Source organism: Mus caroli, chromosome 17 (genome assembly GCF_900094665.2).
Source record: "Mus caroli chromosome 17, CAROLI_EIJ_v1.1, whole genome shotgun sequence".
Taxonomy (NCBI): domain Eukaryota; kingdom Metazoa; phylum Chordata; class Mammalia; order Rodentia; family Muridae; genus Mus; species Mus caroli.
The window spans coordinates 24,204,945-24,218,680 of NC_034586.1; the positions used below are offsets into that span (position 1 = coordinate 24,204,945).

Here is a 13,736-nt window from a genome sequence, read left to right on the forward strand (position 1 = left end):
TCTAGGGCCCTCCCTCTCCTCCCTACTGGCGGAGAGTCGGGGGCCCGGACCCTGTGCGCTTGACAAGGTTCCATAGAACAAGGAGAAGGGGACGCGGGAGCGCGGGACCAACGCAGGCACCTGAATCTACACACATGAATCCAGAAACTACCGATGCGTTCAGCCTCGGACGTGACTTTATTGGGGATGTGGGTCCCTGGCTCTGCTTCACCGTCGTCCCCCCCCCCACACACACACACACAAACCCCCCAGCGCGGGCCCGGAGGGGTCTCGAACTTCTGACTCCGGCTCTCTGACAGGAAGTGACTGGGGAGGAGGGGGCGAGGCAAATACTTTTGGGCGACCAGATGTTCATCTCCATCCCCTCTGCCTCGGCCGGTGCCAGGCTGGAGTGGGGGGGGAGGAAATGCCCGGAAGTCACGGAGAGGGGTGAGCCCTTCCATGGGAGCTGTGGGGGAGGGACCCTGCCACCCCCAACCGAATGCTTTCCCAGTGCTGAGGAGCTGTGGGGTCACTCGCAGGCCAGTTTCCCGTCGAAGCTGGAGAGGGCGATGGCGAAGGCCTGCAGAGCGCACAGCGGGTACCGGTAGTCTAGGGTGAAGGCGTCCTCAGCCACGCGGCCGAACTGCAGCACTATATAGTCGGCTGTGAACACAGACCGTGGGTTGACCTTAGACCCCATCTCGGCAGGCAACCCCTCAACAAAATGAGGTCTTGCTCCTTGATGTGGAGTCATAGCCCCCATGCAGCTTCTGGCCACCTTCCCCGTTCTGGGTCATCCAATCAGCCCAGCCCAGCCGCTACAGGGTCTGTCACACCGAGTCCGCAGGGCAGGGGCCCTACCTTATCATCCACCACCTGGGGCTACAGTAAATCTGTAATCTAGCAGTACAGGGAGGGACCCTGTCAAACTTGCCCAAACCAGAACCCTCCCTCACCGAGTTTTCAGTTGTCTTTTGGCCTCATTCCTCTGGCCTGCCCATAAGGCTAACCTTTGACCACAGTTCAGACCCTTCTCCAACCCCAGGCATTCCCTCCCTTAGGCATTAGCGCGGGACTCAGGCCTCTCCCGTTCTGATCAGGGCTATCAGCTGCAATCAATCAGCCTCCCCCCTCCCCTTCCTCCCTTTTCTATCTCTTCTGAGACTAGACTTCTTGTAGCCAAGGCTAGCCTTGAACTCCCCTAATCCTTTTGCTACCTACCTCCCAAATGTCCTGGCCTGAAACTCTCTGAGGACGAAGCTGGCCACCTTAAATCAATCAAACAAACCAACCAACCAACCCTCTACCCCAGCTCTGGTCTGATGGCAGACCAAGCTCCTACAGGAACTGGCTTTGAGATCAGTCCCAAGGTCAGGAGACAGGAGGGACAGTCCCTCTAACCCAGAGTCCTTTGTGTGGTACTCTTGGTGGGACCTTTGGCCCAGGCTTCTGAGAGGGACATTCACTTGCTTCCCTCAGTAAGTCTTCACAGGCAGTCTGTGAGCCGAGGCAGGGGGCTGGAGAGATGGCTCAGCATCTCTCATCTCTCAGCATTTGGGGAGCTCTGGTTTGGTTCCCAGCACCCATACAACTGCCCGAAACTCCAGTTCCAGGGGGATCTGATACCTTCTGGCCTCTGTGGACACACACAGTACACATATCTCATACAGGCATACACATAAAAATAATAAACCCTAAAAACTAAACAAAACAAAAAACTGTAATAGACACTTAGAAATGCATGGTCCATACTCCGTCCGGTCTCTTGGTGCTTGCCGCCAAGTCTGATGACCTGAAAGTGGTTCTCAGTGCTCAGAGGGAAAGAGAGAGCTAACTCCTGTAGGTTGTCCTTGATGGTGCACACACAAACACACAAGGGGATGTATGCTTCCACCCGAAGCCCAATAGTCCCTGCTCTTAAAAGACAATCCTCTATTTTAGCAGGGCATGGTGGTCATGCCTTTAATCACTGCACTGGGGAGGGAGTGGGATCTCTGTGGGTTCGAGACCAGCCTGTTCTTCATAGTGTTTCAGAACAGCCAAGTCAGTATAGTGAGACCTTGTCTTGCCAGTCATCTTGATAACAAGTAACTCTCTCTTATCCTCTGTGTGGCCTTGGGTCCCTTCACCTAGTCCATCCAATGGGGTTGGATTCAGGGTGGTTTCTAGATTCCAGCATCCCTCCCTTCATCAAGGTACCATTGGAAATATCCCAGCACCTACTCAAGGGTCCTGGGAGGGATGGATGAAAAGAGCGGGGTGTGTGTGGGAGAGGTTAGGCGTTGGTGGGGAAAGGTCTGGGTGGCCCTCAGATACTCACGGTCATCAGCGTGCACAATCTGAAAGTTCTTGACGGAGGCCTGGGTGACCCGGCCCTGGAAGTTGAGGGTGTAGGAGCCACTGTCTTCATTCCAGATGGGCGGCTTGTTATGGAGCTCAATGAGACTCTCCAGGGTCTTGTTCTGCCAGCGCACTAGCAGCCCATCGCTGGCCTGGAGTGCCCCAGGAGAGGGGACAAAGAAAGAAAGGGTGGTTAGAGGTGGCTGGGCTTGCTCAGGGGCCAGGATGTGTGGATCTGTGGGCTGGTGTTCAGGCTGGACTGCCACACCTGCCCACAGAAGGCATCAGCAGATGCAGGGAGAACCCTGCTGAGAAGAAGCCCTGTTGGCAGACACTCTGGCAGAAAGTGAGAGAGTGGAAAGGCGCAGCTGGAACCCAACAGGAGTTTTGTGCCCCTGGTGGTCTAGAACCTTCCAGGTTTAGTCTTCCTCTGAACCTGCAGCTCATTGATTGGGCAAGGTTGGGTGATCAATGCCTTTGGTTTTGTTTTGTTTCCAGACAGGGTTTCTCTGTGTAGTCCTGGCTGTCCTGGAACTCACTCTGTAGACCAGGCTGGCCTCAAACTGAGAGATCTGCCTGCCTCTGCCTCCCAAGTGCTAGGATTAAAGGCATGTGCCACCACTGCCTGTGTGATCAGTGCCTCTAGGGATCCACCCATCCGCCCAGTGCTGGGTTACAGGAGCTGTGCTCAACTTTTGCTTGGGTGTTCCCCAGCACCTCTGTACTCAGGGTCTAGACTTATTCGATGGGTACTTTACAAACAGAGATATCTGCAAGCATTCCTTTGTGTGTGTGTGTGTTTTCAGGGTCCTATATAGCCCAGGCTATCCTCAAACTCCCTGTGTAGCTAAGGATAACCTTAAACATCTGATCTTCCTGCCTCTACCTCCTGAGTGCTGGGGTCACAGGCATGAACCATGAAGCCTAGGTTTTGTGGTACTGGAATGGAACCCAGCACCTCCTCCTGCCAACTGGGCGAGCTCTCTGCCAAATGAGCCCATTTCTCACCCTCACTGCTATGGCACATTTCCATATTGGTTCTTACTAAATGGGCTTAGAAGAAGCAACTGTGGGGCCCAGGGAACCTGTAAGGCTCAGCTTCCTGGCCAGCTTGGCCTCCCGGGACAGCCTGTCCACCAGGACAGCCTTCAGGGAGGATGCGTGAGCAGCAGTTACTTGTCACCAGAAGGAATAAAGGGATATCAGTCACCAAAGAGCATGCCAGTCATCGGTCTCTGAACTCCTAGGCTCACCCGGCCTACAAGAATGACAGAGCCCAGGACAGGACGGTTAGGGCTAGTTTTCCCTCTTACCCCCACTGCACATGCTCCAACTTTGCCTCTTTTTTTTTTTTTGGATTTTTCAAGACAGGGTTTCTCTCTATAGCCCTGGGGCTGTCCTGGAACTCACCTTGTAGACCAGGCTGGCCTCGAACTCAGAAATCCACCTGCCTCTGCCTCCCTAGTGCTGGGTTTAAAGGCGTGCGCCACCACCGCCCAGTTCCATCTTTGCCTCTTTAAAGGCCCCAAATCACTACTACGACTCCTCATTTCTCTCAGAGCAAAAGCCAGTTAACCAGGCACCTTCTACTCCACCTAGGCCCTCACGACCTTTAGCCACGATGGTCACCCCACTGACCCCTCAACCCATCAGGTACCGCTGCCTCAGGCTCCTTACACTGGCTCTCCTCTCTGAATGCCATGTCCCTGAACCTAGAACCCAGGCACTAAGGATCGCTCACCTCGCATCGATGAGGCCTGCGCCAGAAACCTGTATGAAGGGCATCTGCTTCTGCAGTCCCCTCTGCTCCCCCTCCCGTCCCTAGCACTTAATATCTCCCAGACTTTGCTTGTTTGTCACCACCCCTGTCTGCAGTCTACCCTCCTCCACAGGTACTCCAGCTACAAGAGGGATCGTATTGCTTCATGGTGGTACACATCTTTTTACCCCAGTGTGCTGGAGGTAGAGGCAGGCAGATCTCTGTGAGCCCAAAGCCAGCCTGGTCGATATAGTGAGACTCTGCCTCAGAAACACCTCCAGACCCCCAAACAAACCTCAAGCCCTCTGGAAGAGCTTAATGGCTGAGTCATCTCTCCAGCTCTATTTATTTCTTGGAGACAGTATTACAAGTAGCTCTGGCTGGCCTGGAACTCTCTCACTATATAGCTAGAGATGGCCCATAATTACTGATAGTCCTGCCTCCGCCTCCCAAGTTCTGCGGTTACAGAAGTGTGCCACTGTGCCTGGCATGAATTCAATCCCAGAGAACCGAGCTCATTCTATGAGTGGCTGGAGGAATCTGAGGCACGTGCAGACTCAAGAGTCACTTGGCCAAGCTGGATCCCTGGCCCTATTGAGTGGTTGAATAGGAAGCAAGGCTCTGAGGGACAGGGTGTAGGATAGTAGAGGCTCACGTTTCGGGGCCGGATAGGGACCCTCTCGTTGTCCGAGTTCATTCCAGGAATGATGACAGTCATACGGCGGGGTCCTCGGAAGCCTAAAACATTGGTTTCCTGAAACAAAGAGGGACATCAGGCCGCATCCCACCTGAGGAGGGACTGGCATGGCAGGGACAGTGGCTTCTTACATAGACCACAGCGGCCAGCTCCTGGCGCAGGCTTCCCACGTCACCACCTCCCCCTCGCTGTGGGTTCTGCCCGTTGTCAAAGACTGTGAAGCGGTTCCCCAAGAGATTAGACCTGAGGATGGAAAGAGTTGGGCTAAGGCAAGGGAGTACTTCCCACCTCCCACCCCAAGAGCCTTCCCACAGCCTCCCAGTCCAAGAGCAAGGGGCAGTATGTATCTTGGGACTAAGCACACGTCATGTGCCCTGACCCAGGCTTCCCTTAAAGGGAAGGAGAGCTTTTAAGATTATTATTTATCATTGTTGCTTTGAGACAGTCTGGCCCTGGGGCTCAGTGGCACCCTGCTAAGCCTTCTTTCCAGGCCTCAGGTCCTAAATTCAATCCCTAGCAGCAGGAAAAGCAGAGCCAGATGTGGCAGAAACAGCTGCATTTGGCAGGTGGAGGCAGAAGATCAGGAATCCAAGGTCATCCCCCAGAGTCTAGTGAGGTCTAAACCAGCCTGGGCTACAGGAGACCCTGTCTCAAAAAAAAAAAAAAAAAAAAAAAAGGCTGGCAAGGTCTGTAGCACAAGCCTGGAGACCCAGGTTCGATCCCTGGGATCCACACAAAGGTTGCAAGAAATCAGCATGCAGTACGTGTGCATGCCACACCCAGACTAAAACAAATCATTCAAATTCCGGCTCCATCTGTGTGGACATAGGAAACAGCAACGTCTCAGGAGTTTATTCGGCATTGATTATTCTTTACGTTGACTTATTGAATGTACCTCGTGTGTGTGTGTGTGTGTGTGTGTGTGTGTGTGTGTGTGTGTGTGTGTTCATGCGCACAGTGGAGGTCAGAAGACAACTTTGAAGAGTCAGTTCTCTCCTTTTGTCATATGGGTCCCAGGCTTGGGACCAAGCCTGTCATCAGGCTTGGTGACAAGCCCCTTACCCCCTTTGCAATCTTGCTGGCCCTTAGCTTTCCCACCTGTTAATCAGAACAGCTACAGTCCCCCTCTGGTTTGGTTCGTAAGAAAATACAATATTTGGCTAATATTTGGTAAGTTTTTAAAACTACATCTGAGGCTCAGGGAGGCCCCTACATGCCTTTTGTTAAATACAGAAGCAAAATAAGACCTCGGAGCAGCTTGGCGGCTGGCTATGTGGGAAGTCATCCTGGTGACACGGAGTCCTCCCTTTCTTGTTCATTCACCTAGTGAATATTACTTTTGCTTGTTTCTGAGACAGTGTCTGTCACACAGCATAGACCAGGCTGCCCACCGGGGGGTGGTGGCACATGCCTTTAATCCCAGCACTCGGGAGGCAGAGGCAGGCGGATTTCTGAGTTCAAGGCCAGCCTGGTCTACAAAGTGAGTTCCGGGACAGCCAGGGCTATACAGAGAAACCCTGTCTCGAAAAACAAAACAAACAAACAAACAAACTAGAACAGGCTGCCCTTGAACTTGCCAAGCTCTGCCTGCCTCTGCCTGCTGGTGCTGGGATTCAGGGTGTGAGGCAGGGGCTCAGGAGTTCCTGTTAAGCTTGAACTGACTGTAGAGCCAAGAAGGGCCATGAACTATCCTCCTGCCTCTACCTCCCAAGTGCTGGTTTTACAGATGTTCCATGACGCCTGATTTATGTGGTGCTGGGACCAAGTGAGCTGCATCCTCTCTCTCTTTCTCTCTCTCTCTCCCCCCTTCCCCTCCCCTCCCCCTCTCCCTCTTCTTCTCCCTCTCCCCCTCCCCTCCCCTCCCTTTCTCTCCCCCTCTCTGACAGGCTCTAATGTAGCCCAGGCTGGACTCAAGTTCCTTACACAGCAAAGTCTAACTTTGAACTCCTGATACTTCTTTCTCTTCTTCCCAGCAGCTGGGATTATAGGCACACACCACCATGCCCTGCAGTATAACCTCCCTAGAGAAGATTCTATGTGGGAAGTGTTAGCTCTCAATGACAAGGGCCACAGGCCTGGCCCTGCCTGGGTGGGGCTTCTCTATGGGAGCCTTGGCCATGTCTACACACTCCCTATCCCCTGGGGGAGGTGTTGGCATGCCACCCCCAACCCCATCCCACAAAACTGACTATACAAGGTCCCCAAGAGATCTATGCATGCCAGGGTTCGAAATGTCCTAGGCCGGGAGACATCTCTGGAGCACCCCGTGTGGGGGCGCTCTGCCAGCCATAGAGGGACAGGAGTGCAGCTGCACCTCAGCTTCCCGATGAAATTCTCGCCTCCCCGAGACAGGTTGGTGGGATCACTGGAGATGAGATAGTTGGCCGTCTTACTCCTCTTGCGTTTCCTGCCGGCCAGGAGAAACACCTGCAGAGAAGGGGACAGAGAGGTGACAGAGTGAGACAGATGGAACTGGGGTACCAGAGAGGCCGCAGACACTCAAGCACTAGACAACCCTCAGCTCTAGACACCGCCCCCAGCCCTAGACGTGCCCCACCCTCTTTCTCAGGACCTTCTTCTCAGTGTCCAGGTGCAGGAAGTAGGACGGGTACATGCCGCGATCCATGCCCTTCTTGTCCCGTGTCAGCCGGCAGCGGACTGCCCGGCCCTGGGGTGCTGGCTGTAGCACAAACTCCCGGGGTTCACCCACTTCCACAGGGGGAGAAGAGGCTCTCTCTTCCTTCTGCGTGGGCAGACGGTGCATCAGCCAGGGCACCCCCTCCATAGGTTCCGTCTCTGCACCCCAGGCAAGACAGGCCACCACTTACCACTTTCTGGAGGGAGAAAAGAGCTACGTCTATTCCAGGCCTGGGAGCTGAGGCGCCTTGTTCCACTACAGCCCCAGCAACCCAGCCCCATGATAGAAGGTTCTAGGATTCTGTGATATAACTATTTAGCCCGAGTACAAACAGTCCCAGTGTGAGTCCAGGTTCTACCACCAAAGGTCTATCGACTGGATATAATGTTCTTATTTTCATTTAGAGTCTCATGTAGCCCAGGCTAGCCTCAAACTCACAGGGTTTCTCTGTGTAGCCCCGACTGTCCTAAAACTCACTCTGTAGACCAAGCTGGCATCGAACTCAGAAATCCACCTGCTTCTGCCTCCCAAGTGCTGGGGCTAAAGGCATGCGCCACCAAGCCTGGCTAGCCTCACAATCTTGATGTTCTTCCCTTTACCCCCTGAGTACTGGGATGACACTACCTCTACCTACCATGACCTGCCCTGCTGTGCTGGTGATGATCTTTGGTTTTTTGGGTTTTGGGTAATATATATGAGTGTTTTGTCCACATGTCTGTATACCACATGTGTGTCTGGTGCCCTTGGAGGCCAGAAGAGGGTACAGGAACCCCTGGAACTGCAGTTTTATGTTGATGTGAGTGACCACGTGGGTGCTAGGAACTGAACCCAGGTCCTCCGCTGGAGTAGTCAATGCTGAGCCATCTCTCCAGCCCCTATTTAGTTTATTTGAGATAAGGTTTCACTATAGGGCCTCAAAGTCTGTAAGCCCAGGCTGGCCTCACTGAAACCCTCCTTAACTTCCCAGAACTTGGAATAGAAGTCTGTAGCACCATGCCTAGCTCTCCCAATAACTTTCTTCATTCCCCTTAACACATGGGGGTTAGCAGTCTACTTGGAGAGGAAGAGCGGTCTCTAACCAATGACCTAACCGCTGTAGAAACTCTGTTCCAAGCCAGTCTTTCCAGGGACCACAGCTGTGTGAGACATCCTGAGCCCACAATGGCTCTGTGACACTGTCCCTAGATTTATGACCCTCGGAAATGAAGCAGGGGAAATCTAGTTCTCTGAAGACCTTGGGGGGGGGGGGACTTTGTTACTCTGCAAAACACAGCTGACTCATGAACCTGTCAGCTCACTTTGCTCTTGGAGAATTCCCTAGTAATGCAGGTTACAGGAGGAGGCAGGGTGAGCCTGGTGCCCTTTCACCCTCTGCTCTGTTTGTCACAGGAGGGTCACTGGGACTCAGATCCCTCAGGGGACAGCCAGACCTATCAGGCTGAGGTTTCAGCACCTGAGGCTGAGGAGTTACCTAGGATGACAGCTCTTTGCTGAGGGCAGTCCTACTGTGTGTGAGGTGAGGCACAGCCTGGGGCCCACTGCCAAGGGGCAAATGACCATCTTGAGTGGACTCCAGCCTGTTCCAGAGGAAACCTGGGAAACATCAGATTATGTGTGGAATGTGGGCTGGGAGAACTTACTCAAACATTTCTCACACCTGTGAATTTCAAAAGCCTGCTGCCCCCAAGGGCTGCCTCTACCTGGGGTGAGATACTGTGGCCACCAGCCTCAGGGATTTGGGTTCATGGGACTCTATCCCTGAAGATCTGACACTCCTCCACTATTAACCCTGAAAGCTCGAAAGCTCAGACCAGACCAGGCCTGGCTCTTATGTTGCTTCCTTGCTAGGAGAGCTTTGGACAGTCTCAGCCAGGCCTCCGGATTAACTGTGAACTCAAGCGGGTGTGTCTACGTGGTCCTTCAAAGTACTTAGCAACACGTTTTGACCATGAAAGACATCCAGTCAAGATGGACTCTGTACTTCGGGGGAAGGTTCTGGAGCCTTTGATGGCTTGAGATCAATTGACCTTTTCATTTAAAGATGTATTCTTTTCTTTGTATGACGGTTCTGCCTATGTGCAGTGCATGGCTGTGTATCTTGGGAGTGCTGGAGCCTTCAGAGTTCAGTAGAGGGCATCAGGATCCCTGGAATGGGAGTTACAAAGGTGGTGAAGTGCCACGTGGGTGGCACTGGGAATCAAGTGTGATTCCTTTGTAAGTGCACCCAATGCTCTTAACTGCTGAGCCATCTCCAGCCGTGTGTGTGTGTGTGTGTGTGTGTGTGTGTGTGTGTGTGTGTATTTTATTTGGTTGGTTGGCTGGTTTTGAGACAGGGTTTCTCTGTGTAGCTGTGGCTATCCTAGAACTCACTCTGTAGACCAGGCTTGTCTGGTACTCACAGAGATCCACTGGCTCCACCTTTGGAATGTTGGAATTAAAGGTATGCATCTTGCTTGCTTTCCTTTTCCTTTTTTTCTCTTTTCTTTTCTTTCTTTCTTTTTTCTTTCTTTCTTTCCCTATTTTATTTTTGAGGCAGAGTCTCATGTAGATCAGGTTTGCCTCAACCTCAGGGTGTAGCTGTGGTTAGCTCTGAACACCTGATCCTGCTGTCTGAACACCTGATCCTGCTGTCTGCACTTCCCATGCCCTAGGTTTGTGTGCACCTGGAACCAGGGCTGGGAGGCTATGGGCCCTGAGGGTGACCTCAGACTAGCAGAGTGGAGCATTTTAAAACTGGTCCAGCTAGCCAATTTTCAGCCCCTCAAAGGTGTGTTCCCAAAGGTGTGTAAGCTGTGCCTCGAGGAAGCCTGGAATCTTAGTTCTCACACCTGTAATCCTAGTACCAGAGTTCCAGGGCATCCTGGGCTACATAGCAAGACCTTATCTGCGCCCCCCTTCCCCATTCCAAAAAAAAAAAAAAAAAAAAAACCCTAGTTACACCTGCTTTCTAACTGGGGGCTATATGCTGGTTGCATTGTAGAGAGGAGACTTGGACAGCCGAAGCCCGTGGGTTCCCTGTCTCTTCCGTTCCCATGAACCTGATCTTCCTAGGCCTTGTGCCCTGTCACAGATGGGGAGCCAAGTCATTACCCCGAAGTCCCCTGCGCCCCTTGGGTCACAACCTTTTTGCCTTTCCCTTTAGCTCTGCCCTTCTGGTTGCTGTTCTTCATCACTGCGGATGCAACCTCCTCTTCCTCTTCTTCCTCTTCCTCCTTCTTCTCTTCCTCTGAGCCTTTAGGAGGTCCTGATCACGGAAGGGGAAAGGCTGTAGGCCCCCTCACCTGAATTGGTCAGGTTTTCCAATACCCATAATCCTCTTTTGTCAGAGCCTGGCGATCAGGGGTATCGGGAAGCCTGCCCTGTGGTCTAGGTCTCACCCACACCCGTCATGGGGCGCTGCACACACATAACTTCCACAGTCTCAGCACCCCTGAGCCACCCCCACCTTTCTTCTTCACACCCTTCTCAGCCGCGCCACCTTCCCCAACCAGGAACATGGCTGCTGGAAACTCCTTCCTCAAGGCTGCTGGGCTCCCCGCGGGGTCCTTGTCAGTCTCCCCAGGCCCTGCAGACAGGATACAAGGAGTCGCCAACGCACCACACCCAGTGCCCCCTGCCGCGCCCCGTGTCCCATTTTACCTTTTTTCTTTGCCTTTCTCAGCTTGGTTCCCTCCCCTACCTCCTTCTTCTTGGTTCGGAGCGGTTTCCGAGGGGCATCCGGGCTTCCTACATCCCCTGGGAACAGGAGATTTGAGGGCGGGGGCGGGGTCAGGGAAGGAAGGAACCTTTTGGAGCTGAGGGCCACTTTCTAACCCCCGTATCCAGCTTCAGGTCCCTAGGGTGCCAAAGCCAGACGGGTCTGTTGGTCTCGTGTTAACTTTTTGTCTAAGTCTGAAAAATGATCTGGCTTAGGAACCAGCTTAAGAGGCAGGGACGGAATGAACGGGTGAACAACGCTAGGCCTTCGCTGGAGCCTCTGAGTCCTCCTTCAGCAGCGTCTCCTGCAAGGACCCTCCTCAGCCCCTTAGCACAGAGCCCCGGTTCCAGCGGCCCCCACATTTCTGACCTGACCTTCCTGGGCAGACGCCCAGGCCTGGCGTCATCAGCGTCTTTAGCCACAGATTTCTTTTTTACTTTTATCTACTTTATAAAAAGCATAACGCAATCTATGTGAAGCAAACCCACACACAAAAAACCAAAACCAAACCAAACCAACCAAACAAACAAACAAAAAAAACACCACACATAGTCCTCCTCCTGGGCGTACCTCTGTGGTTTGCAACAGCCCTGAGAACTGATCTTCTTAGAGACCACCAGTGTGTGGAGGGGGGAGGGGAGGGAGCAGCCTCTTCACAAAGTCGAAGGTGATGGGCAACCTTGGGATCCCGCCTGCCCCTCCAGAGGACTCTCTGCCTGTTCATGGGCTCCTGGGTGCTCCCTGCACCTACCCCTTGGGCCCAGAGCCTTGGCTTTCTTCTCTCTCTCCTTGGGTGCTTTCTTGGGGGGCAAAGAGCTTTTCTCTTTTTTCCCCTCTTTCTTCTCCTCTTCTTCATCATCATCGTCATCATTGTCATCATCATCCGAATCCTCTTCCGAATTCTCCTCTGTGGAGGGAAATTCTCCAATAAAACAGGCTCCAGAGGTTTAGTCCCTGCAGGACTCCAAGCACCTTCCTACAGTGGGCTGCGGTGGGAGGCACCCTGTTCAGGCTCCCTCCCCGTCACTCTCCCGCCTGATCTGTCTACCTGTGTGTCCCAGTCTGACTTCCCACCGTCCCCACTTGTTCTTGTATAGCTGCTTCTGACTCATCTGGGGTACTTAAGGCTGTAGCTCAAGGCTGCCTCAGTTTCCCTATATTGTAGCGGGGGCGGGGAAGAGCAAGGAAACCAACCCCCCCCCCCGCTGGGTGCTCTGGGGTGATACCTGCTTCCCCAGGCCAGGTCTCTTCCTCCCTCCCAGTCACTCACCTCCTCCCAGGTCTGGGGCGCGGGCAACTAGGAAGTTTTCCCGGGGATCCCGCTTCTTGGCCTCGGGGTCCCTCAGGAACTTGGCGTAGACTGTCTGCGCAGTGCGCGGCTCTGCGGGGTCTGCGGGCGGCTCCTCGTGCTTCCTGCGCCCAGCTAGGGCCAGACCTCGGGCTCATCAGGGTCCTGGCCTCCGGGTCCCCACTTCAGCCTCCCGCGCCCGACCTTCCCGCGCTCCCCCGCCCCAGGACTTACCCCCAGCTTTACGGGGTTTGGATTCCAGGGAGTCGGGGGTCTCGGGTTTCTTTTTCCTCAACTTCTGTCCCTGGGCGGGTCGCTGCGGAATAGGGGTCATGGGGAGAAGAGGGGACTCTAGGGCTCCCATCCCCCTCTAATCCCTTGGAGCCACCAGAAATAGCCTCGGATTATCCCAAGGGGTGTTGCAGCCCCTGCTCTGGGTGAATGTCTTATCCACTCATGGTGGTCACTTCCAAGACTCAAAGCCCCCCAAGTCCTTCTGAGCACCCCACATCCTAACCCCCCATTTCTTCTTCTAAACTCTTCAAGCTAAGAGCTGCAGGGTTCTGGCGAGAGGACCTCTCCCGGGCAGCCCTGCTTCCTGTGCACACCAGAATATCTTCGCAGCTCTTTTCCAATCCCCAAACCGGGTGACACACCTGTTTGGGGCGCAGCGGGGGCTCGGGGCTCAGGCAGTCCTCTTCGTGGCCGCTGAGGGTACAAAGGGACCAGGCTGTTCCTCTCTTGCGGTCTACTCTCCCCCTCCCTACTGCGGCCCAGAAACTAGAGTTTGGAGTTCAGGTGGGGCGATGTGGTTCTCCCACCTGTCTGAGGCCCACACTTCCCGAAGGGTCTCCTCCTGCAGTGGCATGGCGTCTGTGTGCCTGTCACAGCCACCACCCCTCTCTCTCTCTCTCTCTCTCTGGTGACTCCCCAGCCTCCCTTCCTTCCTAGCTAATCTCGGCTCAGCTTCTCCCCACCTTCCGGGGCCAAGAGGCCACCAGGACTCACCTCTGAGGACAAGATGTTCTAGCCCCATGGGCTCAACCATTGAAGGGAAGCTCTGGATCCCAGTTCTCCTCAATACAGCAGCCGGGAAGAAAAGGATGTTCCACCCACCTCACTTTCCTACCTAAGATGTCAGTGGTGCCGGTGCTGGAGAGTAAAAGGCCAGACTGGCCCTTCAGACTGTCTTTGCCTCCCCCTTTTCCCAGCCGGTCTCACTCTGTAGCCAGGGCCTTCCTGTGTGGGCTGGCCTGGAACCGAAGACTCTCCAGTCTCCTGAGTGTGAGGATTGCCAGCATGCGACACCAAACTCAGCCTGAGATATGCTCATTT

The 13,736-nt window shown here is 54.0% G+C and overlaps 1 protein-coding gene across 1 annotated transcript; it reads right to left on the reverse strand.

Annotated features, from left to right (window-relative positions):
* Positions 1 to 154: 154 nt before the first annotated feature.
* On the reverse strand, positions 155 to 13,363 carry Tulp1 (TUB like protein 1). Its single transcript, XM_021149648.1, has 15 exons — positions 13,223 to 13,363; positions 13,058 to 13,109; positions 12,636 to 12,717; positions 12,384 to 12,536; positions 11,865 to 12,020; positions 11,056 to 11,151; positions 10,862 to 10,981; positions 10,539 to 10,660; positions 7,607 to 7,612; positions 7,351 to 7,521; positions 7,093 to 7,205; positions 4,910 to 5,021; positions 4,737 to 4,835; positions 2,303 to 2,474; positions 155 to 645 (listed from the first exon to the last, which is right to left on the reverse strand). Exons 1-15 carry the CDS (start codon positions 13,267 to 13,269, stop codon positions 512 to 514), a joined length of 1,635 nt encoding a protein of 544 aa, XP_021005307.1. The 5' UTR covers positions 13,270 to 13,363; the 3' UTR covers positions 155 to 511.
* Positions 13,364 to 13,736: the final 373 nt, after the last annotated feature.

Bases quoted from the DNA above. Each gene is read 5' to 3' on its own strand.
- Tulp1 (XM_021149648.1), bottom strand. From the start codon at position 13,269: ATGCCACTGCAGGAGGAGACCCTTCGGGAAGTGTGGGCCTCAGACAG. The intron at 13,110-13,222 runs GTGGGAGAACCA...TTGTACCCTCAG, and splicing joins GAAGTGTGGGCCTCAGACAG to CGGCCACGAAGAGGACTGCC. The intron at 2,475-4,736 runs GTGAGCCTCTAC...GGGGCACTCCAG, and splicing joins TCCCTATCCGGCCCCGAAAC to GCCAGCGATGGGCTGCTAGT.